This window comes from Thunnus albacares, chromosome 20 (genome assembly GCF_914725855.1).
Source record: "Thunnus albacares chromosome 20, fThuAlb1.1, whole genome shotgun sequence".
Lineage (NCBI taxonomy): Eukaryota > Metazoa > Chordata > Actinopteri > Scombriformes > Scombridae > Thunnus > Thunnus albacares.
In genome coordinates, this window is record NC_058125.1 from 18,282,127 (window position 1) to 18,308,682 (window position 26,556).

Below are 26,556 nucleotides of genomic sequence, written 5' to 3' on the forward strand. Positions count from 1 at the left end.
TCACTGTTTCTCAGGGGTTTTTTTCTACCACTTTGTACCTCGCTGCAATGAATTTTTCATTTCCACTTAGGTTCCTGCCTCCAGGCATTACCTAACACTCTCCATCCACTCCCCAATCTTCGTTTCCATCCCTTACTTTGCTCTCGCCACTCTTCACCTTCCCTTTTCCCTTGTTGTTAATCCTTTATTTTTATATCACCTGTCTCTATCCTTTTCTTTTCATCCTTTCCTACTTGCAAATCACATGCAAATTCTTCTACCTACAGTCATTTAATATGGTGGCATATATCACTACTCTGCAGCCCTCGCTCCTTTTGTATGTCATGCAGTCTCAAATGTATGTAATAAAAATTGATATAAGTGCACCTGTTCTCTGGCCCTCCTCTCAACACTGTGTAATATAATCTGTTTACACATTATGTGATAATATGGAAACAGCTTTAGCCCCAAGCTGCAGCCTTCCCTTGCCAGCATGTAGCATTATGCAAAACTCATGTCAAATAATTCATCATGAAAATGCCTTGTATCTTCTTGCTCCAGCTCTCCACCCACCATCTTGACATGTAATCCAAATTAATAATGTATGCAGTAAACTGTAATGTAACATCACGTTCTTCCCTGCTCTCTTCACAGCCCGTCCTCCCCTGCCGGAGGTGAAGGTGTTCCCAGGTCCGTCCGAGGTGGTGCGGGAGAGCAGCAGCACCACAGGCATGGTGGTGGGCATTGTGGCAGCCGCTGCCCTCTGCATCCTCATCCTCCTCTACGCCATGTACAAGTACCGCAACCGCGACGAGGGCTCCTACCACGTGGACGAGAGCCGTAATTACATCAGCAACTCGGCCACACAGCCCAACGGCAGTGCCAAGGACAAGCCGCTGGGCATCGCCAAGATCTCCAAGAACAAGAAGAACAAAGACAAGGAGTACTACGTCTGAGGCGGAAGATGTCCGACACACAGACATATACGCATACACCTTTATATATAACGGTATATGTACATAAATAGATATATTCTCAAAAAAAAAAATACACACATGCACACTGACATAGACATGCTGATGTTAATGTTTACTCTCCAATAATCACACCTGCACACATACTGGCAAGCACATACATACACACTTTCAAGCACACATACATTTAAGCACAAACATACACACACATACAGACTGGCCTGAGGGCAAGGACCCTTACTGTACAGTATTTACCAATGAGCAGAGCCTCTGAGAGAGGCTTGTTTTATGAACATATACACCATTCCAAATGATTTAGAAAGCACCAGTTCAACTCCCAGTTAAGAACCATTTCGGGGGCAGCCAGCTAAAAAGATGAATCACACCCCTGCCACAGTCGGACCTCTCCTCATGGACTCAGAGAGGTCAAGGAAGACTTTAAGTGAAGCACACGGCAGACTGAGTGTGTTGAGCGAGAGGGCAGAGCACCAAAACAAAGATGATGTAAAAGCACCAAGATAAGCACTAAGTGTCTCTTCCAAGCTTCTTGGCCTTCCTCCCTGTTAGCAGACGGGACTCAATGAAGCACTGAAGATGCTGAAAAAAAAAAAAGCAAGCACACTGACGGTCCAAGTTTAACCCCACGCAACAGGACAGGAAATCAGGGTGTAGCCATAGAGACAGTGAATTATGGTCGAATAAGCAGAGGCAGGGCTGGTGCCGTTAATATAAAGGATGGGCTGTGGTTGTTACACTGCAGAGCTGATGTTTTATGGCGCCCTGTAAATCATGACGGTGGAATCAGCTGAAAACTGAGAGATATTTCCTGGACAGGATACTTGAGACTTCAGATGCTACCTACAAAATACACCAGTCATGCATGACTGCGCTGTCACACACATATTACAGTACACACGCGCACACACACACACACACACACACACTGACACATGAACAAATACCAATCTACACATGCAGACATACACGTACCTGCAATGCTAAAGACCCACCATATCTTCACAACTGAAGACTATACAAGAAGACAATGGTGAAAATGACAAAGACCATTATGATAATTGTTATGGCAATGATTATGATGAATATGAAGAACATTTGGGCAGTATAGACTCTTTGGGGAAGGGAGGGAGGGGGGTCTTATTGCACGTGAATTATCTTACTCCGTGTGATTTATACCGCGTTGAAACTCCAGAGGTTACACCTTGACGCACCACCATCATAAACTTACCACCTTGGCTTGAAGTATACCTGAATACGCACTTCAAATGGTTTTTCAGTCTGTGGGATTCAACAATGATTTAATCTACGAGTCGACTCTCAGTTCAAACCCTCATTGACAAAGTGTGACCATCTCGAGTGTGCTGCATGCCTGAGTCTCTGAGCTGTGCTGTGGAGTGGTGGCGTGTGCCACCAAGTCCAGAGGTGGTAGGTTTGTTTGTGGGGGTAGGAGGAGGAGGAGGGTTGCAATGTAACTCCAGTGCAACGCCCGGATGTGTGCGCCCACCGCGGGCCACGCCCTGTTTTCTAGCCTGATGTCTTATAGGCCACGCCCACTAAACCTGCTCTAACCAACCACCTTCTTTTTTTTTTTTTTTTTTTTAGCAAAAACCAGCCGAGGAAAAGAATCAAAAACAGAATAAAGTAAATGTTACCATGTGTTGCTAATAGATAGAAAAGTCCAGTTCATGATGCCATTGGCTATTTGACAACTTGAGTTGCTTTGATTTCATTGGCTCTCCCTTTTCTCTCTCTCTTTCTCTTTGCGTCCTTTGTCTTCATGCTATTGGTTGACTGATTTATCAATCCTCATGATGTGACCAATACAGGACAGACAGATGGGTTTTCCGATGGGCTACAGTATAATTATCTGTTTATGGACTTCTGCAGTGTCTGAGCCCTCAGCGGCTCAAGAATTGTAGCCCCATGATATATCAATACGAACCGTGCCATGACGTGAACCAGCCCCTCCAGTTCTTCCAAACAATGTAACCGACCAGTCAGATGCATGCAAAACAGACGAGGGCAAGAAAGGACATGAAAAAGACATGTGTGTGAGATTTCAAAGTATAATATTGTCAAAATTAACTTAACATTTTCCCTTATTCTCTCCATCCTTAACTGGCCTTTCAGACCTCCTTTTCCTCCCTTCTCTTGTTTTCCCCTCGTTTAGTATGTTTCCCTCTCTGCCCTCCCAGTCCCCCTCCGTGTCTATCGCTTTCTTTTCCCTCTATCTCTGTTGTGTTGCCATCTGAAACAAAGGAGGTGTCTCAACCAATGGGATTCTACATCTAGGTGTTCATTAACCATGTTTATTTTCTATATGTACAATTTTTCTACAGTATTTACTTTTATTTTTATTGTTACGGTTCTTTGATGAACATAAAGTGGAAATTTATTATGAAAAATAGTTTTGAAGATTAATGAGTAAATAAAATATTACCCAAGTGAGCCTGGAGTGCATTTGTGTGTTGGCTTTTGCAAACCAGTAGCAACCAGCAGTGTGTTGACAAGCAGATCTTTATTTTTTACTTATGAACTATCTACAAAAAGTCATTCCCTCTTTTTCCTTTAACCTCTCGTTTCATCAAAGTGAGAAGCAACACTCTTCCAAGTCCCACTCCTTCTAACTGGGACAGTAGACACGCAAGTACATAAATACACCGAGCACAGCTTTGAAGTATGACTCAGTGCAGTGAACGGTATAAGTCTCTGCAGAGTTGCTGTTTGCTGGATGAAAGATCCCTGAGACTGCAGAGTTGAGTTTGTGTCCTCAGGTGAGAGGAGCTACAAGGACCTGCTATTTAAATAAACACCTCCCAAGTCTCGCTATCGTGTTCTCTCACTTTTTCTCTCCCTTTTACGTTCTCTTTGTCTTCTGCTGAACAGTCTGTGCTCAACAGAAGGCTTGTGTTAGGCTGTAACCATCTGCCGCTGTGTTGTCCTTGACCACAGCCAGCTAGCACAGAGATAAAGACAGCCCTGCTATATTTATTGGGGTAAATAAGAACCCCAATGCTCACAAGTGGCCAATCAGTTACCTTTTTTTTTTAACATACAACATTTAAAGACCTACACCAGCAGTCCCATGAGGTGTTTCATTACACATCAAAAAAACAAAACTGTTGGATGGATGACAACTGGAGAGGGAACTGCACTATTCTTAGATCCACCACTAGTGAAGCCAAAAATGTGATGTTTGCCCTGGGGATGTTGCCAGAGGAAAGGCCATGTTGTTACCTTAATAAGAAAGGTTTATCCTTGACAGTGCCCATTTTATAGATTGTTATCCCAGATCCAGGACCAACTAAGTATCGCTGGCAATCTTCCAGAACTTGGACTGATCCATTCATAAATGCATTACAGGAAGAATGTTGAAAATAAAAAAACTCACCAGATGGTAGGCAGATCACTTTCAAAGTACATCCAATCACTGCTAACAATAAAGGTGAAAAGAACACAAATTGAGGTTGATAGGCTTGTACAATCATCAGTAAACCTTTTTAACGGCTGCCATTTTGACTTATCGGAAAACCACAGGTGGATCTAATAACATTAATGATGGCTCCACTCCACTGAAGTTTCCCACTAAGCTAGTCCAATAAATCAAAAAGCTCAATAACAGGACCCTGGAGGTGAAACATCCAAATGAAGTGCATCCATTATTATTGGTATCACCTGTAGTTTGGTCGAAATCTTCCTGTGAAAAGAGCGTATTGACTTTTTAATTTTATGCATTTATTGGTTTATTGAGCAAAGAGGGAGTCATAGCTCCTTGACATTTTCATCAACACATCCCCTGCACAGGTGCAGAATACTCAGCAACATTTTTAATCTACAAGTTCATATCATGAATCAGAGACACACTCGTACACACGCACATACTCCTTTTCCTCAGGCTGTCATTTCAACTCCTTTGTGCACCTGCATCTCTCAGAGTCTGTCTATCTGCCTAACTTTCTCTCGCTCTCTCTCGTCCTGTTTCTTTCTTGCTGTGTGTGTAACTGTGGGAGAGTGAATGTGTGAGGGTGTGTTTTTGTGTGTGGTCGTGTCAGGAGCTCAAGGCTGCGTTTTTCCTCCTGCTTTGGAATAAATCACAAAGTGCTCTATTTCTCCACATGAAGTTCCCACAGTGCAAAACACACACACACACACACACAACTATGTTTCAATACAAGAGACGACAAAATGTGAGAGAAAGGAGAAACTGAGGTCGCATAAAGGAGAAAAAGTCAAAAAAAAAAGATTGTTTGTTGCATAAGTGTGTGTCTGTGTGTGCGCACATGAATGCAGAGTGTCCTTGCAAGCTGGCTGAAGTGTGCTTGGCTCAGCCAGCGGAGAAGAAAGGAATATTATGTCCATCGTTATCAAGCTGTGCTCATCATTCCACACAAATATGATGAAGGAGACAAAACAGATTCACGTCTGCTCCCCATAATTATTCTTACTGCTGGTTTGTTGACGTGACTTTGAAGCTAAAAGAGACACCATCAGACCAAAATAAAAAAACATATTTCTCTCGAAAACTGTAAATAATATAGACTAACTTGCCAATAAAACAAGCATAACAAGCAAAAAAGGATAAACTGGCATCCACTACAGTACGTTCTTTTAGAAGCTGAAACCTTTGTGATTTTAACAAAGTAAACAACTGCAGCTCCCATGAAAATTTATGGTAATGCTTTAGATTGCAGCCCGCCGCACACAGCGTAATTGTTCCCAATTTACAGTGTAATATTTTGTACTAACGGTGTACCAGTAGAGTACGTACCGATCCAATACTTACATGCAGGTACATTAAGGGAACACGATGTGAAGTTAAGGAATAAGTGGGTAACAATCTTTGAACTGTCAAACTTCTGTATTTTTCAACCCTGACCCGATTTTGCTATCTTTTTGTGTTTTTGTGTGACTAATGGGGACAACAGTTTTTGAAATTGATTTAGTATTGAGCGAGAGCGCTTCAGCCAGCAGCCATGAAACAGGCTGCAATGTAATCCTTTGGGGCAATAGCACCCGTCAATATACATCCACTGAAAGTGCTTGTTTTTGACACTGACAGGCTCAGACCGTCATTATAAGTGTGTGACAACATTATGGAAAGGACCATACAGAGAAATAAAACGTTTTTCTTGACCTTTCACTTGATCTGGTCTGTTTGTTATTGCATCTAACCAAGTCTCACTCAAACTGAAATCTCACGAGATTGAGTTGTTTTCGAAATCAGCTAAATATTCAGCCATGACAGAGTTGGAGTGCCAGGAGGAGTTTGTTGTGTTGGAGTACAGAAAGCGTAGCTCAGTGTTACCTAAAAGACTTTCAAAGTCTTGGACTTTATTGCGTCCTCCATGACATTTGATTTGATTTAATGTAGTTTTTCTCATAATATCAAACTAACTAAACTAAAAACTTAGTATTAGCTAAGTTTGCTGGCTGAAGCACTTGTCTACATTTTGTCAGTTTTGGGGCTCCATAAAAAGTCACATAATACAAACTCAGTCATAAGTGGTCTTGTTCAGGAATAAGGTTAAGTTACTTCACTTATGTATACTATAATTACTTTTTCCTCCGTTTTTTTCTTTATTTGCTATAATACTTTCCTGCTTTCACTTTTTGGCGACAAATAGGAGTCTTGTGGTCAAGTAGGATTAATGAGTGTGTAATTTTCAAATCTGTTGAATAAGAAACAAATGCGTTCAAAGAAGTGTTCAAAGGCGTCTCGTGCAAATTTAATTAGCATTTCATCCTGTAACACTGTTATTTTCTGTGATTGCTTGTTTGTGTGATTCCATCTGAAGAGGAAATTTTAGGAGTCAAAGTGTAATGACTGGAAACTGGGAAGTGTATAATTACGTCATTTGTAAAATCAGGAAATGTCCTTATCAAAACATCTGGTTAAGATGTTCCATGCTCTGCTGTGGTGATTTTCACGCACACACACACACACACGCACACACACACACAGACACATACACACTACCCAGCAGAGACCTCCTACATCCTCATAAACCCATAAAGCTTTTCACACACCCCCCCGGTATTCACAGCTGCTGGGCAGACAACAGCAAGCGCCTTACACTTCTTGTCTGTTCGACCTGGCAGTGAACTCTGAGTGGAGTGACGGACGAACGGACAAAAACAATCATATCAAATGTGGAGCGCAGGCTCTGGTGGAAGGCCGACGTAGATGTAAAAACCACGTGGGAGACAGAGAGAGAAGAGCCGAGAAAAACCCAAAGAAACCAAAAGATAACAACCTGGACTGAGAGATAGACTGCAATGATGCTGTTGATGATTCTGATAATGCTGACAATTGTGTTGATTAGGACGGCATCAGCCTCGGCGCCTGACTGCAAGATGGATATCAAACCTGGAGTGGGTATCACTTTGGCCAAAGGAACCCTGCCCTGCTACCAGCTCAGACCTGGAGTTACAGAGATTCCCACCAACATCTCCACAAACACCCAGTGCCTGTGAGTACACACACACACACACACACACAATGGATGCACACAAATATATGCAGCAATGATGGGAGACAAATGTAAAGTTGCTTCAGTCATCGTAGAAGTTTACATTCTGCTGCTGCACAATGTCTCAGAGAAATTGTTTGAAAAGTTCTTCTGTGGTATAACAGGCAGCGATAATGCGGTTTAGCTCTGACTTCATCCCTTTTCTAGTTGGCAACTGTACAAAAACGTAAAGGATATAAGCTTTATGGAGCCTTATATAGAATCAGAATCTGAATCGTGGGCACTCTGTCAGTCATTTTGGAGGAGACAGACACAGATGCAGCAGACACAGATTTCCTCCTGTGCTCTGTCAACAAGCCTAAATCCTGTCTTCTTAGCGCTGTACTGGGAAAGAGTTAACTCTTACTCTAAATAATAATAATCTGTTTTTCTTTTTTAATTACATAACTAATAATGTTTTGAGAAGAAATAAGTTAACATTTTGCTATGATGGTTGTTTCTTACAGTAGTTTATTCTTGTTGTAGTTTATTATGTTAAATATGTTGGTAGGATGAGGGTTAAATACACATAGTAGGTATATACTGTAGTATTCTCAATATATAAGCAACAACATGTTTTGTCCTGTTCTTCTACTCTATTTTAAAACCATTTATCTATTCCCGTAATGTAATTTGGCATGCTACCTGCTGTAGATATGACAGGCTGTCTCCTGGTTTCTTTCTTTTTTCAAGCTGCTTTCTGAAAACGTGTATTTGTGGTTGTATTTAATATTTTCATATTCATTTTTGTAATTTTCAGAAATTCAGTATTGTACTTCCATAAAGTAATGGGACGTTTCTTTAAGATGGGGGACAAATTGGAAGCAGCAGAGGCCAAGATTTTCTGTTTTCTAGTCTCTAGTTTGGGTCAAGCTCCAAAAACACTGGATCCTACATTTCCCATTATGTGACTCAATAACATCTTTTAGACCCTCCATGCCTGGTATACTCCCACATCTTTCAGATTTCACACCTCCAGTTTGTTTCCACAGGATGGATAGTACTTCTTATAAAGAGTAAACTGACATCTCTACTCATCTACAGCAAGCGACATGGATCATTATTACATAGAATACATACATACAGTAGTATTTGCTATTAACCATCTTACCCCAATAGAGATTAAGAAGGTATACAAATCAAAATCCCATCTCATGACCATGCATAATCATTTAGACTTTTCTTTCTAATCCTTGGATGAATTTTGCACCAAACTTGCCAATGCTGGTTTTATTAAATATTCATTTATTCGGGGAGGCACATCTGTTCGTCTTTAGCGATTCACAGTACAACCACAGACTTCTACTGATGGCCAGAGAATAAGTACGAGTTAAGTGTTCAGACTTAATGGTTTCAATGGTTCAATCCACCCAATCTTATAATACAGCCATGGTTCAAACCCAAACTTTTAGCAGTGTTGATTGACTGTAACCTTTGCAAGCAGCAATTTCGGGGTGAATGCTAAAACTTAGTATAACAGGAGCACCAGTAGACAAAAACAATAATAAGCTAACATTAGCCACCATAAGCTAATGGTCATAACAGACCAAGAAAGGCGGTAGCAGAAAAACCCTTTAGTGTACTGAATCGAGCAAAGGTGTGTTTTATTACTTATGAGTTCATATTTTAATTTGTAAGAGAAAGATTGTGTTTTCCCTGCTTTCAAAAGTTCCATGGTGTCACTTTAACCTCCAAAGGTGTTAATTGAAGGTACTGCAAGTTGTTTTGACACAGTGACACAGAACTGGACGAAGCAGAAAAGGGTGATCGCCACTCGGAGTAAACACTGACCTGTTGTTTTGGCCTTTGAAACATTTAGAAGGAATCTCAAGGCCAGAAAGGGAAGGGAGGGGGGTGAGGGTCTGTGTAAAGATTAGGACTGCATGAAGGTTTTGCACAAACATACACCTACACAAGAGCGGAGTGCACGTATACATAACGGTAGTCGCAAAAGCATAGAAACAAATACGGCCGAGGACATGCTTTGTGGCAGAAGTAGCGACATTTCCCAAGAGACGTACTGTGAACTCCCAGGTGGCGATGTGTGTGTTCTCATCTGTTCTGTTCTGCTCAAAGGTCAAGGCTCAGGAACAGTGGGGATATTTACAAGTAAGCAGCAATGGATGGCCGTTTCAGATGTGATCTACAACAACCAGATGCAAAATAAGCTTGGGATCTTTTATAGATATTCTGTACGCTAAAAGAAAATCCCCAACATGAGTGTGTAACTGGTCATGGCCTCATTGACCTCCTTCATTATACGAAGATGCAAATATGAAAATGATCCCACCAACGTCCGCGATACACAACTCAACAGTCTGATAATTGTTGTGATAATTATTCTTTAAGGTTTGTTCTTGTGATTACATTTCTGAGTGGCTGTTTTTGCATCAACAGGGATGTTAAGAATACGCAGATCAGTGTGATTCCCCAGCGCGCCTTCACCAGCCTGCAGCACCTCAGGATACTGTGAGTGTGTGTTCTTGTGTGTGTCTGTGTCATGTTTATTCTTTGATGTGTAACATAATGAACTGAGGAGGTCAAAACACTGGAGATATGAATCATCAAAACAAAGGAGGGAGAAAAAAAAAAGTACCTTTGTTGCAGCACAGTTTTATGTTTATGTTTTATTTACAGCACAAAAAGCTTCAGTATTAAAATTAGACTCAAACTACATTCAAAGTATTTCTACATGACTTTAAATTATGAAACTAATGGAGAACAAGAAAGCACAAAATACAGAATTCGAGTGGTGTTAATATTATGTGGATAACAGCAAACACACATATTTGTTTATTGAACACAGGGGAGATATCTGTTTGCTCAGATTATTCTTTGCGTGATAATAATTTATCTTTTTCTGTGCTCAAAATTGAGACAGAAATATGATGGCATGCAAAATTGTTTTTGCCCTTTAACAAGGCATACAGTATCATATCTCCCCTTTATTTTATTTTATGTATTTTTCTATTTAATTTTGTTTATACATCTTTGGATGTTTTTCTCTTTCACTGGGCTTTATCATCACCTGTACCTCTATATTTATATTTGTGTTTAATTTTATCTTTTATATCACAGTGTTTCCATATATTGTTATCTTTAATTGTGTAAAGTTATAGAGAAATTAAACCTTTGCATAGTTGGGTCAAATACAACTATTAATACAGCCAAACTTTAGCAATCAGGAAATTAAAATCTCTAATCAGACTTAGGATATAAAGAGGACATTAACAATCAGAACTATTGAGAACGCTTGGCAACACTATAAATATTTACATTGGATCTAACTGTGCAGGTCCATTATATTCTCCATATATACGTTTTTAGCCTTCTTGCACCTCTTCATTTTGTTACTAGTATGGTGATCTTTTCAAAAGTGTAACAATAAGTGTAACATCCCCTGTCCTCCTGTCTTGTGTGTGACTTAAGCATTAATGAAGTAAAAATAAAATCATCTATACCACCAGTTGTTCACGTTATTTTTCCTCTTTTCCACTAAAACCTGCATCCTCATCCTTTTCTTTCTCCACTTCCTCGCAACCTTAGCACCATTTCGGAGAACAACATCCTGAAGAATATCTCTGCTTTTGCCTTCGCTGGCCTCCCTCGGCTCATTCATATGTGAGTATGCAACTTTCTGAGAGCTTTTGCACGTGATGTATTTTACCCAACGTGCTCCTAGTGTTTAGTCTTCGTTATGGAACAAGAGGAAAACTGATCACCCAAACAGTTGTAGGCAGGCCGGCGGATTCAAAATATGTCAAAGAATAAGTGTGATTGTAGACGTAACAGCTGGATTTTTTTAGTGCATTACATATTTTTCTATTTATATATTTGTGTTTCTCTTAGTGACATCTCAGGTAATGGTGCACTGGAGAGTATTGGAGCTTTTGCCTTTGCCGGCCTCCCTCAGCTGACTGAAATGTGAGTCTAACACTTTCTGAAAGGCTTTGTGCATGACGTATTTTATCCAACGTGCTTCTAGTGTTTAGTCTTTGTCATGGAACAAGAAGAGCCACAAACTCTGAGAAAACTGATCACCCAAACAGTTGTAGGCAGGGCAGTGGAGTCAAAATACGTCAAAGAGTGTGATTGAAGATGTAACAGCTGGATTTATATTTATATATCTGTGTTTCTCTTAGCCACATTTCAAAGAACGAACCACTGGAGAGTATCGGAGCTTTTGCTTTCTCTGATCTTCCTGAACTCAGTCATATGTAAGTATAACTGGCAGAAACCCTATAATTTTGAGACCAGTGGTTTATATTAGCGACTATGTGACAATGTCTTTCTTTCAGAACCATATCACTGTCACAACACCTGAGACACATCCATCCAGATGCATTCATGAACATTGTAAAACTACAGTATCTGTGAGTACGGCAATATGTACTTATTCAATGTGTGTGGTTCAAACTAATTGTGAGTCCAAAATGGGTCATGGGTGACAGGCCTACTTCTGACGGGCCCCCACACGGCCGGAGGCATCATTTTTTAATTAGCTTGGATCCTCTGGAAGAGATATCAAGTGTCACATTTCATCCCAAGGATGAAGTGTGACAAGTTTCCCACAAAATAAGTTATCCACTATTTAACTCTATGAAACCCATTTGGTACAAACAGTAATCTTAAATTGGATTGTTTATACTTTTCCAAACAAACAGTTTATAAAGGACAGTATCCCTCATGGACATTATCATAACTATTACTGTTAAGTTTGTCCCAATTTATGAGAACTGGGACACATAAACAGAGCAATTTATGGTGAAAATATGTAAATGATTAAACTTTTAAACTAGGGCACATTAGTGCATTTTGAATTACATCTAAAATATTTCTGATTTTACACAATGAAATGTCCACAATGTACCCAAAAACCCTGTCTTGATTAAAAAATTAAATGTATTGCCTCTTAGAGGTTTAATACAAAGGATGATTATCAATAAAACCTACAAGGAAACAATTCAAGGTTTAATAAAAAAGAAGCTAACGAAAAGCTAACATGATTATGTGTATGAGTAATGCAGAAATGCAGTTGAAAAAGGGGCAAAACATCTCTGCTGACTAAATATGTAAAAAAAAAAAAAAAAACATTCATTGGTGTCTGTCGGTGTTGAAAAACCTTTTAACTTCTAAAAAATGTTCCATAATCTTTTCAAAAAAGCAAGGTCTTTTTTTGGAGGTCTATGCTTTCAAATTGAAAACCTGTTGTGCACAAGAATGTGTGTTTTACAGACTGAAAAATTTTAGAGATAATTGTCATGTATTTTTGCAAAAAGAAAGAAAAAAAGACATTTTCATTTGGAACATAGCACCCCTTTAAATGGTCTGATTTATCTCTCTGCCACGTGAGCTTCTGGCTGAATTGTCTTGGATTCCCTTCACGTGTTAATTTTTTTTATCTTGGTTAATAAAATGGATGCTACATTGTCCTGATTTTTTTTCGCTGTGACTGAACTGCAAACTAAGTGTCTGCTGTTTGGAGGTCAGGGTGTGAATGTAGTAACATTTGTTTGTTAATTTGCACATCACAGGACCATCTCCAACACCGGCCTGAGAATTTTTCCAGATTTGACCAAGATCCGCTCTACGGCCCACCACTTTGTGTTGTAGGTTGACACGCTCTCAACACGATATATAAATGAACTAAAGACACACGTTCACACACCCACGTGCCATAATTCCCATATGCACTGAGCATATAGGCTATTTTACACATTCAGAATTAAATATGCCCGGAAGAAATCACACCGTTAGACATAAAATAGTTAAGCTGAAACCTACGCACTGAGTAGTCCATACAGAGGAGCTTATCAGGAAAGCAAACCATCTGTCCATCGTCTCAAGCCTTTAAAAAATCCATCTTTTAACTGTCTCCCATCTGACATCTACAAATCAGCGTCATAAAGGAAGTGGATTTATGCATTCCTTATATTTTGCTCACTAACTGTATATATATCTGCTGGTTTTCCTGCTGGTGAATCAGTATACGTTGTTTATCGTGTGTGTTTTTGTTTGTGCGTGCTGCTTAGTGACCTGGAGGAGAACAGCCACATAGAGCGAGTCCCCGCCAATGCCTTCAGAGGCCTCTGCACTCAAACCATCAGGGAGATGTAAGAGATTCATCACTTTTTTAGGAACATACGCACCACCCTCACATAGCTGCGAGTGGGCATTAGAGGCGCAGTGATGAATGTTCCCTGAAATGCTCTCTGCCCTCTTTCCTGAGCTCTATCTTCTGCAAAACTCCTACTTTGTTGCTTCCTCTATCTATCCCCCTTTTACGCTGCAGATCAGGATCCCTGCTGAAAATCGTGTTTTGAATCAGGCAAAGAGTGACGTATTTTAATGTTGCGCTATATATTTGTCCTACATTTTGCTCATGTGAATAATTCAAACGGTGGAAAACTAATGGATACATTTGCTTAAGCTGAATTTTGAAGGACTTCCTTGAATATTTCCATATTATGTTACTTAATACTTCTACTGCACTACATTCACTACTCTCTGAGAGCTGGAGTTGCTATTTACTTGCTTTACAAATTAATATTATACAAATTATATTACCAGCCCATAAACTATACATTTTTCTATATTGTGATGCATTATTATAGATTAAACTATCAAACCAAATAGTTAAAATGAGCTCAAATTGCATCTTAAAAAGCAGCTTAATGGGTAATACATCACTAACTATTATAATATAATGCATAAAAACACCAACAGGCACAGTTCCTGCTGCATAAAAATTACTTACTTTACTTTCAATACATTTATAATTTTGAAGGACTTACACAATAATAATGTGTAATATTGTGTTTGACCCAAAAATCCTGCGTATCCGTACAGTTTTTATCACTGCAAACACTAAAATTAGCTTTGATAGTTCAGATAAGTTTACTGTTGGGAATGTCCCGTGTTGGAGCCACGTGACTGTAATTTGGCTTCGCTTTCTCATGACAGACGGCTCAACAGAAACGGCATCAAGGAGGTGGAAAGTGACGCCTTCGGCGGCACAAAGATGGGCAAATTGTGAGTCACAGGCAGAGACACAATTACAAACAAAATAAATAAATAAATAAAATATCAAGCTCACATGTTTAATTTCTCTCTCTCTCTCTCTCTTTCAGGTCCCTAAAAGGGAACCAACAGCTTACTCACATCAATCCCAACGCCTTTGTGGGCTCCAGTGAGTTGGTGGTACTGTAAGCATGACATCCAACAGTAACTCATGCCTACATGATTCACCCTCCTCATCATCACTTATTAAATTCAAGATGTAGGAGAAAACAAGAAACAATGTGGCATATGTGGGGAAACAAAAAAAAACCTTTTAAATATGCCAGATTTAAGGTAAAAATAGAACGAGAGCAAGTGAAGTCAATTCATTTTAACCGGAAAGAGGTTTTTTGGGTTTTTTTTTTAACCTGTTTATTCCCCAAATAAAAAGACACCACTGAAGCAGCAATCAGAAAAAAAACACAGGGTTTTTTTTTGACTGTCATTGCTGTGATGTTTTTTTTTTGCACTCCACATTCAGGCAATCACTTGGCAATCACATGCTGGCTCTTTCTGTGAATTTTCTCTTCAGGAAATCTGAATTTTATTGTTTCATTCCAAGCAAACCTGGAATTTAGCTGGCACATTTCTTTTTTTAAATCGGAGTTTCTCCAAAGAGAAATAAATAGCAGGTTTTATGAACCAATCATAGGTTGCATATTACGTATAGCATAACAGTTGTTGAAAATGTCATGTATTCTGATATGAAAATGCCAGCTTCTCATACTCCTCTGTTAAATACCCACTTGTTTGTGTTTGTGCTTGCAGGGACATCTCCCACACAGCCCTCAGCTCCCTGCCGGACTCCATCCTCGGTGGACTGGAGTGGCTGATCGCAGAGTCTGCCTTCCATCTGAAAGAGCTCCCTCCTCTGCACTTCACCAAACTCCACCTGGCCAAACTCACCTACCCGTCACACTGCTGCGCCTTCCAAAACATACGCAGGAACAGGTAGTCTGCACAAACACTGACAGTCAAAAGGTTTCTGAACACCTTATTCACTTTCTTGCCGAGAGTGAGATGAGAAGATACTGTAGATAACGTCATACTCTCATACCTCTTTGGGTAAATATGAAGCTATGAACAGTCTGGCTCTGTTCAGAGGTTTAAAAAAAACACCTACCAGCACCTCTAAAACTCACTAATTAACATATTTTATATAGTTGGTTTAATCTGTTCAAAAAGTGTACCATTCACTGTTTTACAAAGGGTTATATACTGGACTATTTCTTGGCTTTAGGGACCAGTAACTTTCTGGAAAATCTGCTGGTTGCCTGGCAACGGCTTCCGGCCAAGAGGTAGTCCAATTGCCCGTTAAACCACAACTTGTCATTTTAACACTTACATTCTTGTATGAATTAAACAAATTGTTATGTTAATTAGTGAGTTTTAGTGGTGCTGGTAGACAGATTTTGTGTGTGTGTGTGTGTGTTTGGAGCCAGGCTAACTGTTTCCCCCCATGTTTCCAGTCTTCCTGCTAAGCTAAGCTAACTGACTGCTGATCCAACTTCATATTTACCACAGAGACATGAGAATAGTATCAGTCTTCTTATCTAACCCTTATTCTCTGCAAAGAAAGTGAATAGCATATTTTTCCATAATGTTGAACAATTTCTTTAAGTCTCTGGTTATGTTATTGAGAATTTCTTGTAAATATTTACCTAACGAGGCAGCTGGATTCCTGAGATCATGACATCAACCATCACGCACATCAGGTTATGCAAATACCACTAAATAAGAAACTTACTGTAAATAAGGAGTGGGTATATGTGAATTGAGAAATGATGTGTAATATTTTTCCTACTTTTTTCTAATCTTGATTACTTGATTTATTGTTAGCCACTCCACTTCTAATGAGACTCTTAATTAGCGCTTGATTAAAGGCACCTGTGCACTGGAAAGGCCAGTTTTAAGCTTGCATGTCAAAAACAGCAATAAAGTCTGTTTTAAGTACATTTAACATTACTGTAGGGCTGCAACTAACGATTATTTTCATTATCAATTAATCTGTCGATTATTTTCTTGATTAATTGATAAATTGTTTGGTCCCATAGATTATTAAAAAAAAATGGACGTAGCCACAGTGACGTCACTCATTGGTTTGTTGACTCCTGTTTTGCTCTCTTTTAACATCCATGGTTTTGAAGCCTCGAGTCTGCATTTTCACCATTGCCATCTTGTATTTTTGGAGCCAGAAGTGACCATATATGTAGGAGAGGGTGGAGCTGACTCTGATGCTAGGTGCTAGCCTTGTTAACACGGTGTATTTACAGTCTATGGTTAACTGTGACAATGCTAATGCTAATTATTGCTAGTGCAAAACAGGCTTAAAACCATTAAAACAAAATGTACTTACCGGAAAAACTGAACATCCGACTCCTTAGAGTCTTATAGTCAAACAAACGCTGAACAAGGCTTTTTTTAGGCGACCAAAATGTTACTATCAACTTTCATGAACAAAAAACACACTGAAATAGCGAGGGCTACGGCTATACTCTGTGAATCTAAGGATACGCCATGGTTACGTTACGTAATCAACGTCGTCGCCGTGGTAACGACTTGCCTGTGACGACACCCACCCGCCATACCCTTGATTATGCATAACTTTAAGCCTTAATAAAAATTAAACGAGTGAGTTATATACATATTCACCCCCCATATAGTTGTCATGAGTGGGGAAATTAGCTATAGAGACTAACACCCTTTTTTGTACCAGGCTGTAAACATGTTTATTTCTGCTGTAAAGTTGGGCATTTTAACATGGGGGTGAATGGCAATTGACTCACTTTTGGAGCCAGCCTCAAGTGGCCATTAGAGGAACTGCAGTTTTTTGGCACCCCATACATTGGCTTCATTTTTTCAGCCTCGGAAGTTGGTCGATCAAATGTCAGAAAAAGGCGAAAAATGTCCATCACTGTTTTACAAAGCCCAAGTTGATTCAAATGTCTTGTTTTGTCCACAATAGTCCACAACCCAAAGACATTCAGTTTACTGTCTTACTGACATTTTTTTCTTAAAAAAATACTCAAAACAATTAATCGATTATCAAAATATTTGTTTTATTAAACAAATTAATATATTAATATTTTATTAATTTATTAATTAGTTAGTTAGTATAGCAACTAAACGATTACTCGACTAATCGTTGCAGCTCTACATTACTGTCTTTTACCATGATAGTTTCAGTACTATTTTACTGGACACTTTATCTCATGCAAGAGTGATTTTTATTCTTACAACTGACAAATTTAACTTTGGACAATCTTCTGCTATAGCTTTGTATGTCTTTCGTAGATTTTATGTCTTGGCTGCCTAAAGGCAGTTTTATATTTTCAGGTCAAGGTAGAATTTATTCTCATTCTCTCCATATACAATACTCAGTACGCAAGGGAATGAAATTGCATCCCCTCAGTGTAACGGTGTACATGAGAACAGATCCAGTGAAAATAGTAAAAAATAGACAAGTGAACAATAAAGTACTTGCTGGTCAGTACGGTTGTTGTATTGTTGTATATCACTGTACACTTTATATATGTTATTTTGTAATGATTTACCAACACCTTATGCAACTGTACTACTTTTTCCTGTTCCAACATTCACTGCTTTGACTGTACTTCTCTTGCAGCTGTGACACAGAAGCTGTGTACAAAAATCACACACTATTTGCTTCCACTGTATTTGCTTTCCACACTCCGCTGAGTGTTTATTGTGTAGGGAATAGTGAATGAGTGAACAAAGGCTTGAACAAAGACCCAGCTTTTAATTTCCCTGTGAGGGAATAATAACATCTTAGGATTGTCTGTGAGACAAAGAGACAGTATGCTGTTTGCTCCTGTTATCTAATTATAGTGATCAAGATTCAGATCATCATATTCACTCAGACATACTCAACAACCTTTTTTTTTACTGTGCCTGGAAGCTTTAAAGAAATTGGGAGACGTGCTTTTCAGCACCATCAGACTGGAATAATTTGCCTAACTCACTCCGATTGATAACTTCTTTCCAAGACATCAAGACTTCTTTACTTGATTACCATAAATCTACTTTTTCCTGTTTTTGATTGTATTTACCCTCATTTTAGTTTATATGTGGACTCTGTATTTTGACATAATATTATTCAATCTATTCATTTATTGTATTTATCGTTCATTCTTCGTACAGATGACTAGTGTAACAGATGTAGCGTGTGGGGTTTGGCATGGTGGGAGATCCCTTATGTGTATGTCCATGTTGATTTCGCTTTGTTGATTGTTTTGTGTTGTTGTATTGTTTAATTTATTAGCATTATTATTACTAATGTATTTTGTTTTGTTTAAATATTGTAACTTTTATGTTTTGTGCCTTAGGACCCCCTCAAAAAAACGAGATGGTGCATCTCAAGGGGTGTATCCTCTAATTAAAATTTGAAAAAAGATTGAGTAATAATTTATAATAATAAATTAAACAGTCAGAATCATATCTTAATTTACATTTACCTGTTCTAAATCCATATTACTAATTTTAGGATATTTATAAGTAATTGGACAAGCAAAATACATGAGATTCAATCACAAATTCCTCGCAGGATAATGGGTTATTATGGCATATATGTACAATGGATGTCACATACAGCCACAGATATTACAGCAAGATTTTACTATACTTTTTTATACTATACTATATATTTTGATATATATATATATATATATATATATATATATATATATATATATATATATAACTCTATGACTCCATTATGGTCAGTTATCATTAACTGACAGTGCTGAACTTGAGGTTTTATTGTCATAATTTAGTAGAAAAATGTCAAAAACTGAATGCTTTCTTAGTGGAAAATATTAAGAATGCAAGCATTTTTTTTAACGTGTGTGTACTTCATGTGTGTCAGGTCGAGGGGGCATCCCCTGTGTTTTCACCCGGAGGCCCGTGAGCAACGTCACTTCTACAGGGACCACTGCTCCAACTCCACCTCCATCACCTGCAGCCCAACCCCAGATGACTTTAACCCCTGTGAGGACATCATGTCCCCCGTCCCACTGCGAGTCCTCATCTGGGTCATCTCTGTCCTCGCACTGATGGGGAACACAGCTGTACTCCTTGTCTTGTTAGGTACTAAACGAGAAAATCATCGCTATCCATAAAACACATATGTGGTCTTTTTGTTTTGCCTGTGTGTCTCAGATGTTGTGGTGTTGCTTTCAAAGACGGAAGTAACTAAATATATTTAGTCATGTACTGTGACTACAAATTAGGTGTAGCTACTATTTACAGTATTTTGTAGTTAAAGTTCCCTTCCACTCAAAAATGTGTTTTGCTTATTGTTAGTTCACTTAGATGTTTCACTGTGCAGAGGGATGTATGTGCAGAGTTTGACACTAGAAGGCTGTTAACACATTTATCTGCTAAAAGGGGAAAGTTTCTCTGTGCTCTCCTTAAATCTGAGTTTAAGATGTGTACATATGGTTGTTGATTTGTGACATCAAATTTGGAACATTTGGAAATGTGGAAAATGTGGCAACTAGAAGCCTCCATTAAACATACACTGAAGATAGACTTTTTTAGGGTAGTTGGAGACATCTTGTGTCCAGAAGTTAAACTTTTGAAATTAACAATATTTGTTTATTCATACACTCTAGATTTTTTCAATGAGGGAAAAGGAGTAGATGTTTGTGAGGGTTTGCCGAGTAGCCAGGCACAAAAATGAGGAGTTGCATGCAGAGTTCAGCAGTCCAAGTGAATTTTATTTGACATCAGTGGAGTCCAATGCAAATACTTACAGTGGACATAAAAAAATGTCTGGTCAAAGTAGAAAGAAAATGAAAAAAATAAAATAACTAACTAACCAAAAATAACGCTTTTCTCAAAAATAGGGGAATACAAAAAAAAAATCAACTCTAAACTACACTTTGGCTATGCCCCCCTCAGATTAGGCTCAAGGCAGGAGCTGCGGACTCAATGTATGACCAGAAGCCCCCAGCCACCCCAGCCTTCTCCCTTTTATACAGGTGGACTCCACCTACTCAAGAGAACAATATCAATCATCTCTTAAAAAACACTCACAAGGACAGCAGTGTTAAATAACAATATGCTGTCAAATAGAAATTCATTTAATTTTACTCTAAAACATGTTTTTCCTTAAAAAAAAGAGTACTTTAACATTCAAATCCCCCAAAAGAGGCAAAACCTCTCTACTTTGCTACTACATTAGCTCGAATTTGCCAGTTCCTGGTCTGACAGAGGAAGAGAGAGTGCAACAGAGAAGACAGATGAAGCACAATTTAAATTCAGTATATTTAACACAACTGCAATGTCTCTCTTGTTTTTTTTACCCCAACATTTTAAATGTGTGCGTTGTACATGTCAATGTTAGCAAACACCTACACACTAAGTAAACAAGCTGTCGGATAAAAATCTCTGACCAACAATAAGATTGAGAAGAGAGGACTGCTGATGCGGAGGTATTTTAACTTTTTATGTAGCAAAGCCATATCAGAAACAAATTATTATTCCAAGTAGAGTATTTTTATTTGTTGTAAAACATGTTTGGAGGGTACTTTTTTAAATATTTTACAGACTCATCGTGACTCATCTCTTCCTTCCATCTTTTCCTCTTTTCTTATTGTCTGACTTCCTTTTCTGTTATGAAAACAGGAAATAAGACTGGAGATTTTCATAGGACAGAGAGATTAAGATCTAATCTTATTCATAAAGACAGATTAGTACACATTACCAAGTACATTTGACTACATATTTCTGCTGATGCTTGTTTACTTTTGAGTACTTTTTTTCTTTCTATTGTTGTGTTGCCAGGCAGCAAGTCCAAACTGACTGTTCCTCGTTTTCTCATGTGCCACTTGGCATTTGCTGACCTCTGCATGGGCATTTACCTGGTAGTCATAGCGACTGTAGACACGCTCACTCGTGGCCAGTACTACAACCACGCCATAGACTGGCAGACAGGCCTGGGCTGCAGTGCTGCAGGCTTCTTCACGGTGTGTACGCAAGGAGTTCATTGCATACGTAACATATGATAGCCCTTAAATCAATGATAATATTCATTTTTTAATAGAAATGTGTGTGTTTGTGTGTCAATTGCAGGTGTTTGCCAGTGAGCTGTCAGTGTTCACATTAACAGCAATCACCCTGGAGCGCTGGCACACCATCAAACATGCACTTCGGCTGGACCGTAAACTCCGTCTGAGACACGCCTGTATCGTCATGACAGCGGGCTGGATCTTCTCCACCCTGGCCGCTTTGCTTCCCACAGTCGGGGTCAGCAGCTACAGGAAGGTGGGTGCTTCATAAAGTCTGCACATTCTTCATTCATTTACTCTTTCTAGTTTGCTTCCCAGCAATTTAATATATGTATATTCTTTTGTAGAATTTGCTCAGATTCATGGGGATACAAAATGGTGCATGAACTCATACTCTACAAAATGACTTACAATATGCTTTTAAATATACAAAAATTATGCAAAACAACAAATGTAATGTTCTGCATGTCTGAGATGACATCCAATCAGACTATAGTCATACATACAATATGTTGTCTGGAACACCTAAATATGCATTTTCAGTAACGAATCTACATATTTATATCTATATATTTAAACAATGTTATCTAGCTATATGAAATGTTAATTATAAAATGCATTCTTTTCTTCATTTGTAGAATATTTTTTTCAAAAACATTTACCAGCAGTTATTTTCAAAAATCCCCTAAGCCTATGTCCATCTTGCTGTAGTACTGTGATAGTAGCAGTAGAGTTTTTTGGCTTGGAGAAACGGGGCGACAGCGTTATAGCATTTTAAGATTTTTTACTTTAAGGCATTTTTTACTTTATTTGATAGAGTGACAGTAGCCTATAGAGAGACAGCAAACATGGGGAGAGAGTGGGTCTGATGACAAAGACACAAAGAAGAAAAAGCTGGAATTGAAGGTTGTAGTTACATATGTCTTAAACTACTCGACCACCAGGACCCCCAACACTGTTGCTGCTATGTTGGTGCAATATATTAACAATAATTCCCTTATGTTTTTATTTGCTGACCTTTAGTTGGTGGCTTAGTTTCTGTGTTCATTTGAATATGAAGCTATTTACAGCTCAGTTTTTGTTGCGTAGTCCACAAACCCTCTGAGAGGATTTCAGCCCAGGCTGTGTGGAAATTAAGCACATTGAAAGCACATTGTGTGATTTTTGAATACGTGTTTGTTTATGTGTCTGTATTTGTTTGTGGGATGTAGGTGAGCATCTGCCTGCCCATGGATGTGGAGTCTCTGGAGTCTCAGGTCTATGTTGTGTCTCTACTCCTCCTCAACATCCTGGCCTTCTTCTGTGTGTGCGGCTGTTACCTCAGCATCTACCTGACCGTCCACAACCCTTCGTCAGTGCCGGCCCACACCGACACCCTCGTGGCCCAGCGCATGGCCATGCTCGTCTTCACCGACTTCATCTGCATGGCTCCCATCTCCTTCTTTGCCACCTCGGCCGCCCTCAAGCTCCCTCTCATCACCGTCTCTGACGCCAAACTCCTGCTGGTTCTCTTCTACCCGATCAACTCATGCTCCAACCCCTTCCTGTACGCCTTCTTCACCCGCACCTTCAGGCGGGATTTCTTTCTTCTGGCAGCTCGCTTTGGTCTGTTTAAAACCCGAGCGCAGATTTACCGAACAGAGAGTTCCTCCTGTCAGCAGCCGGCGTGGACCTCTTCGAAGAACAGCCATGTGACGCTGTATTCCTTAGCCAATATGTCAAGTCTAGATGGGAAACAAGAGTGTTGACTGTTTTTCAAAATTTCATAGATACAGACTTGGTCTATTCAAATTTTACAGGTTTTTTTTTTAAAACTAATATTTCTGTCCGCACAGGAGTCCTAAATCTTTGAGGGAAATAAAGCAAAACTGTAGATCCTACAAAGGTATTGGCAGAACTTGCATGAATACCTCTTCAGGTATGAAAAATTCATTGTTTAACGGTGGCACTTATTTTCACCTGTGCATGTTGAGGACATGAACCATCAGACTACTAATTCTTCAAAAGGATGTCACAACTCATCATTATTATGGTTTGTTTGATCTTGATTTATGTTGACAACATCTTCAACCAGCATATCAACCACTGACTCTTCAGGCCTGTCCTCTGACCCGCAACAACACGGGACATAAAGGCTCAGTATCCTTCTGAAACCATGTGACCCACGGGTGCACTGCTACTTCTGTATGTACCGTAGCAGTCCAAGTAAAGATAGCTTCAGAACAACTACAGATACTTTGACCAAATCTAGGTCAAATTACTGTGTCCTAGATAATTATTTCTATTTGTTTTAATTTGAGTGGAGTGCCAGATGGGTGGAGTTTACTGCATCATAACAATTTAGATTACAAGTAGGAGAAAATAAGAGTAGAAGAAGAGGCAGAATAAGTGAATTTGTTTCATTTTCATTGTCTTAGACAAAAAAATGCCATCCATCTGGTGTCCCAGGACAATGAAATAAACTTTGAAACAGTTTACCAAGGCATGACATTTGGGATATCAGCATATGCACATCAAGAAATCCACATTCATTTTGAATGATATTCATTAAGAAGCACACCGCAGGGACTTCAACTGATTAATAATCTCCTCATACACTCTGTCTGCTGTAGCTCTCCATGCCTCCAAATCCTCCCTACCCTTCAGTTTCTCTATTTAAAAAGAAAGAAGGATGTGTAATTATCTTTGTAATGTAATTATGTTTATTGTTTGTAAATGAAAGTATTAGTAACCTTTTTTTATATCTGTGTGTTCTGTACAAAATAGATTTTTGGGATGTTTTTTTTCATATCATTTATAAAGATGTTTATTATATCCTCTGTGCTTGAGCAGATTTTGTATGGCGAATGTGAGTTCACACACACGCACACACACACACACACACACACACATACACACACACACACACACATGTTGTCCTAGGTCACTTTTGGGGACATTATATAGACGTACATTCATTTCATAGAGACTTACCCTAAACCTGACCATAACCATTACTTGCCTAAACCTAACCTTAACCTAACCCCAACCTTGAACACTGACCCCAAAAAAAGCTTTTGTCTGAAATTTGTCCCTGAAAGTAGCCTATGACAGACCCCGCTCCCCTCCCCAACACACACACACACACACACACACTCAATTTAGTTATCTTTATCTTGAAATGCTGTCCTTCAGAGTATCCAGTGCATTCAAGGACAAAGTGACCCTACGAACCTCTGCTCTGTGTGACAGGAAGGGTGTGTGTGTGTGTGTGTAGGAGGGGGAGACCACACAGCTGCTCATTCTGCTTATTACAGGAGGACCGATATGGCGACTAGATAAGGTTCGTGTGCACACACACATACACACACACACACACACCCTCTCAGAAGCAACCCAGGGTTTCAAGGCTGCAGCTGCAAGAAGGAATCCATCTCATTGATATGGATACACTGCCTCCTTCATGCCAACAATGAATGTGTGGGTGCTTTTATACACTTTAGCCACCAGGTGATGCTACTGATGCTGGATTTATTGTGATCTCTGCTCTGCTCTGAACACCCCTGTTAATTGCAACAAAACCTCTTCTGATGGCAGCACAAAGCACCTATATGCAGTTTTAACACAGCAATAATAATACAATATAGTATTTTCTGACATTACATGCACATTTTTCAGCATGTCTTCACAGCTGTTGGCATTCTTTCTCAACTGGTCTTCATAGCACAATCAAAGCAACATAGGTTGTATAAAACACATTCAAGGTTGAAAATGCTGTCTGCAGAAAGAAATGAGAGACTGGAAATGAATTTAGAATGGTACAGTCTCAGTTTTGCAATGCAATCCTGGATGAAGATGATTTTGTTAAAATGGATAAAGAAAACTGCGAGGGTCACACACTGCAAAGTAGAGCTTCTTGCTAGACAGAAAATAGTTGAATACCAATGAATCAGCCTCCAGAAAAGGATTCTTTACACAAGCTCTATGTCAACAGCACTCTCCTGACATGTCAAACCTTTTTATTCATACCTCTACGAAATTTCAATCACAGCATTTTTGCGAGTATTAAAAAAAAAGATTCAAGGGATTACATCACTCTGGCAGCCTAATGGTCCTTAAATGTTGCACTTACTAGGCCTACTAATAATTATTGATCCCTGCTTTTGTTCAGTTCAGTGTTGGGGTGAAGGGTGTAGTACAAGCTCATACATATAAATCTTCTCCGGACAGAAAACTAAAAGGGGAAAATATAAACAATCTCCACATAGAAACCTGTAACAATCTAAAAAGACAGTTTCATTGAAAGGCTGTGTCCTCAAGTACTCTGAGATACTAACCTAATAGCAGTCAAACAATGCCCTCTGGTGTTCAGATTACGTAAAACGATACTAATTGACTAAATGTGTTTTATTAAAGTGATACTCCACCCAAAATCTATATTCTGTGACTCAAACACTCAACTCATACAGGCTTGAAAGGTGGCTGTTAATAGATAAAAGAGTGGAGGCTGTAGTCAGCTTGCATTCATGTGAATTAAAATGGACTCCAATTACACAGAGAATGAGTGTGCTACTGGAGTAGTGTATTTTGAATGTATATTAGAATCAATTAATAAAATGTTGGTTATTAAATTCACTAATGTGTCTGCCTATATTCATATTCACATCCAAGTCACATTTTTTTTCTTTCTTAACTTACTTGTTATGTATTGTTGTTAACAATGTTGTGCTGTGACATCGTTGGATTGGTGGATGTGTGTTGCTTTTAGTCTGTGCATATTAATTATATATAATCTTATTTAAATTTTAGGTTGCCTTTTTAACATCTGGCCAGGGGACAACAGATGAAAATGTGCCTTTTAGGCTAACTCTGGCTCATTTACACTTCTCTTTTTTTCCTGCTGATTAATGAGCATTGTCAAATAAATAAATAAAACAAAATAAAAATCTATTTCTTAGATTACTTTTATATTTTTAAGTGTCTATAAGCCATTGTTACTGCCAGAAT

General features: G+C 38.9%; 2 protein-coding genes across 10 annotated transcripts in view; both read left to right on the forward strand.

The window, feature by feature from the left end:
- nrxn1a (neurexin 1a) overlaps positions 1-2,593 on the forward strand; it is a 61,961-nt gene extending 59,368 nt beyond the window's left edge. For all 7 annotated transcript variants that reach the window (XM_044337575.1, XM_044337571.1, XM_044337573.1 and 4 more), the window contains one exon: positions 634-2,593. In XM_044337575.1, coding sequence (XP_044193510.1) covers positions 634-935 — 302 coding nt within the window. In that variant the 3' untranslated portion in view covers positions 936-2,593. The remainder of the gene's footprint in view (positions 1-633) is intronic.
- A 4,330-nt stretch (positions 2,594-6,923) lies between these two features.
- fshr (follicle stimulating hormone receptor) lies at positions 6,924-26,184 on the forward strand. 3 transcript variants are annotated; one of them, XM_044337736.1, is made up of 15 exons: positions 6,927-7,441; positions 9,878-9,949; positions 11,027-11,101; positions 11,330-11,404; positions 11,623-11,697; positions 11,779-11,853; positions 13,015-13,089; positions 13,513-13,593; positions 14,444-14,512; positions 14,611-14,685; positions 15,308-15,490; positions 19,425-19,645; positions 21,347-21,528; positions 21,635-21,826; positions 22,782-26,184. In XM_044337736.1, the coding sequence occupies exons 1-15, from the start codon at positions 7,248-7,250 to the stop codon at positions 23,316-23,318; spliced, it is 2,181 nt and encodes a 726-aa protein (XP_044193671.1). In that variant the 5' UTR covers positions 6,927-7,247; the 3' UTR covers positions 23,319-26,184. The 3 variants fall into 3 exon arrangements, with proteins under 3 accessions (XP_044193673.1, XP_044193672.1, XP_044193671.1); XM_044337738.1 differs by lacking the exon at positions 13,513-13,593 and having other exon boundaries at positions 6,924-7,441; XM_044337737.1 differs by lacking the exon at positions 11,330-11,404 and having other exon boundaries at positions 6,925-7,441.
- Positions 26,185-26,556: the final 372 nt, after the last annotated feature.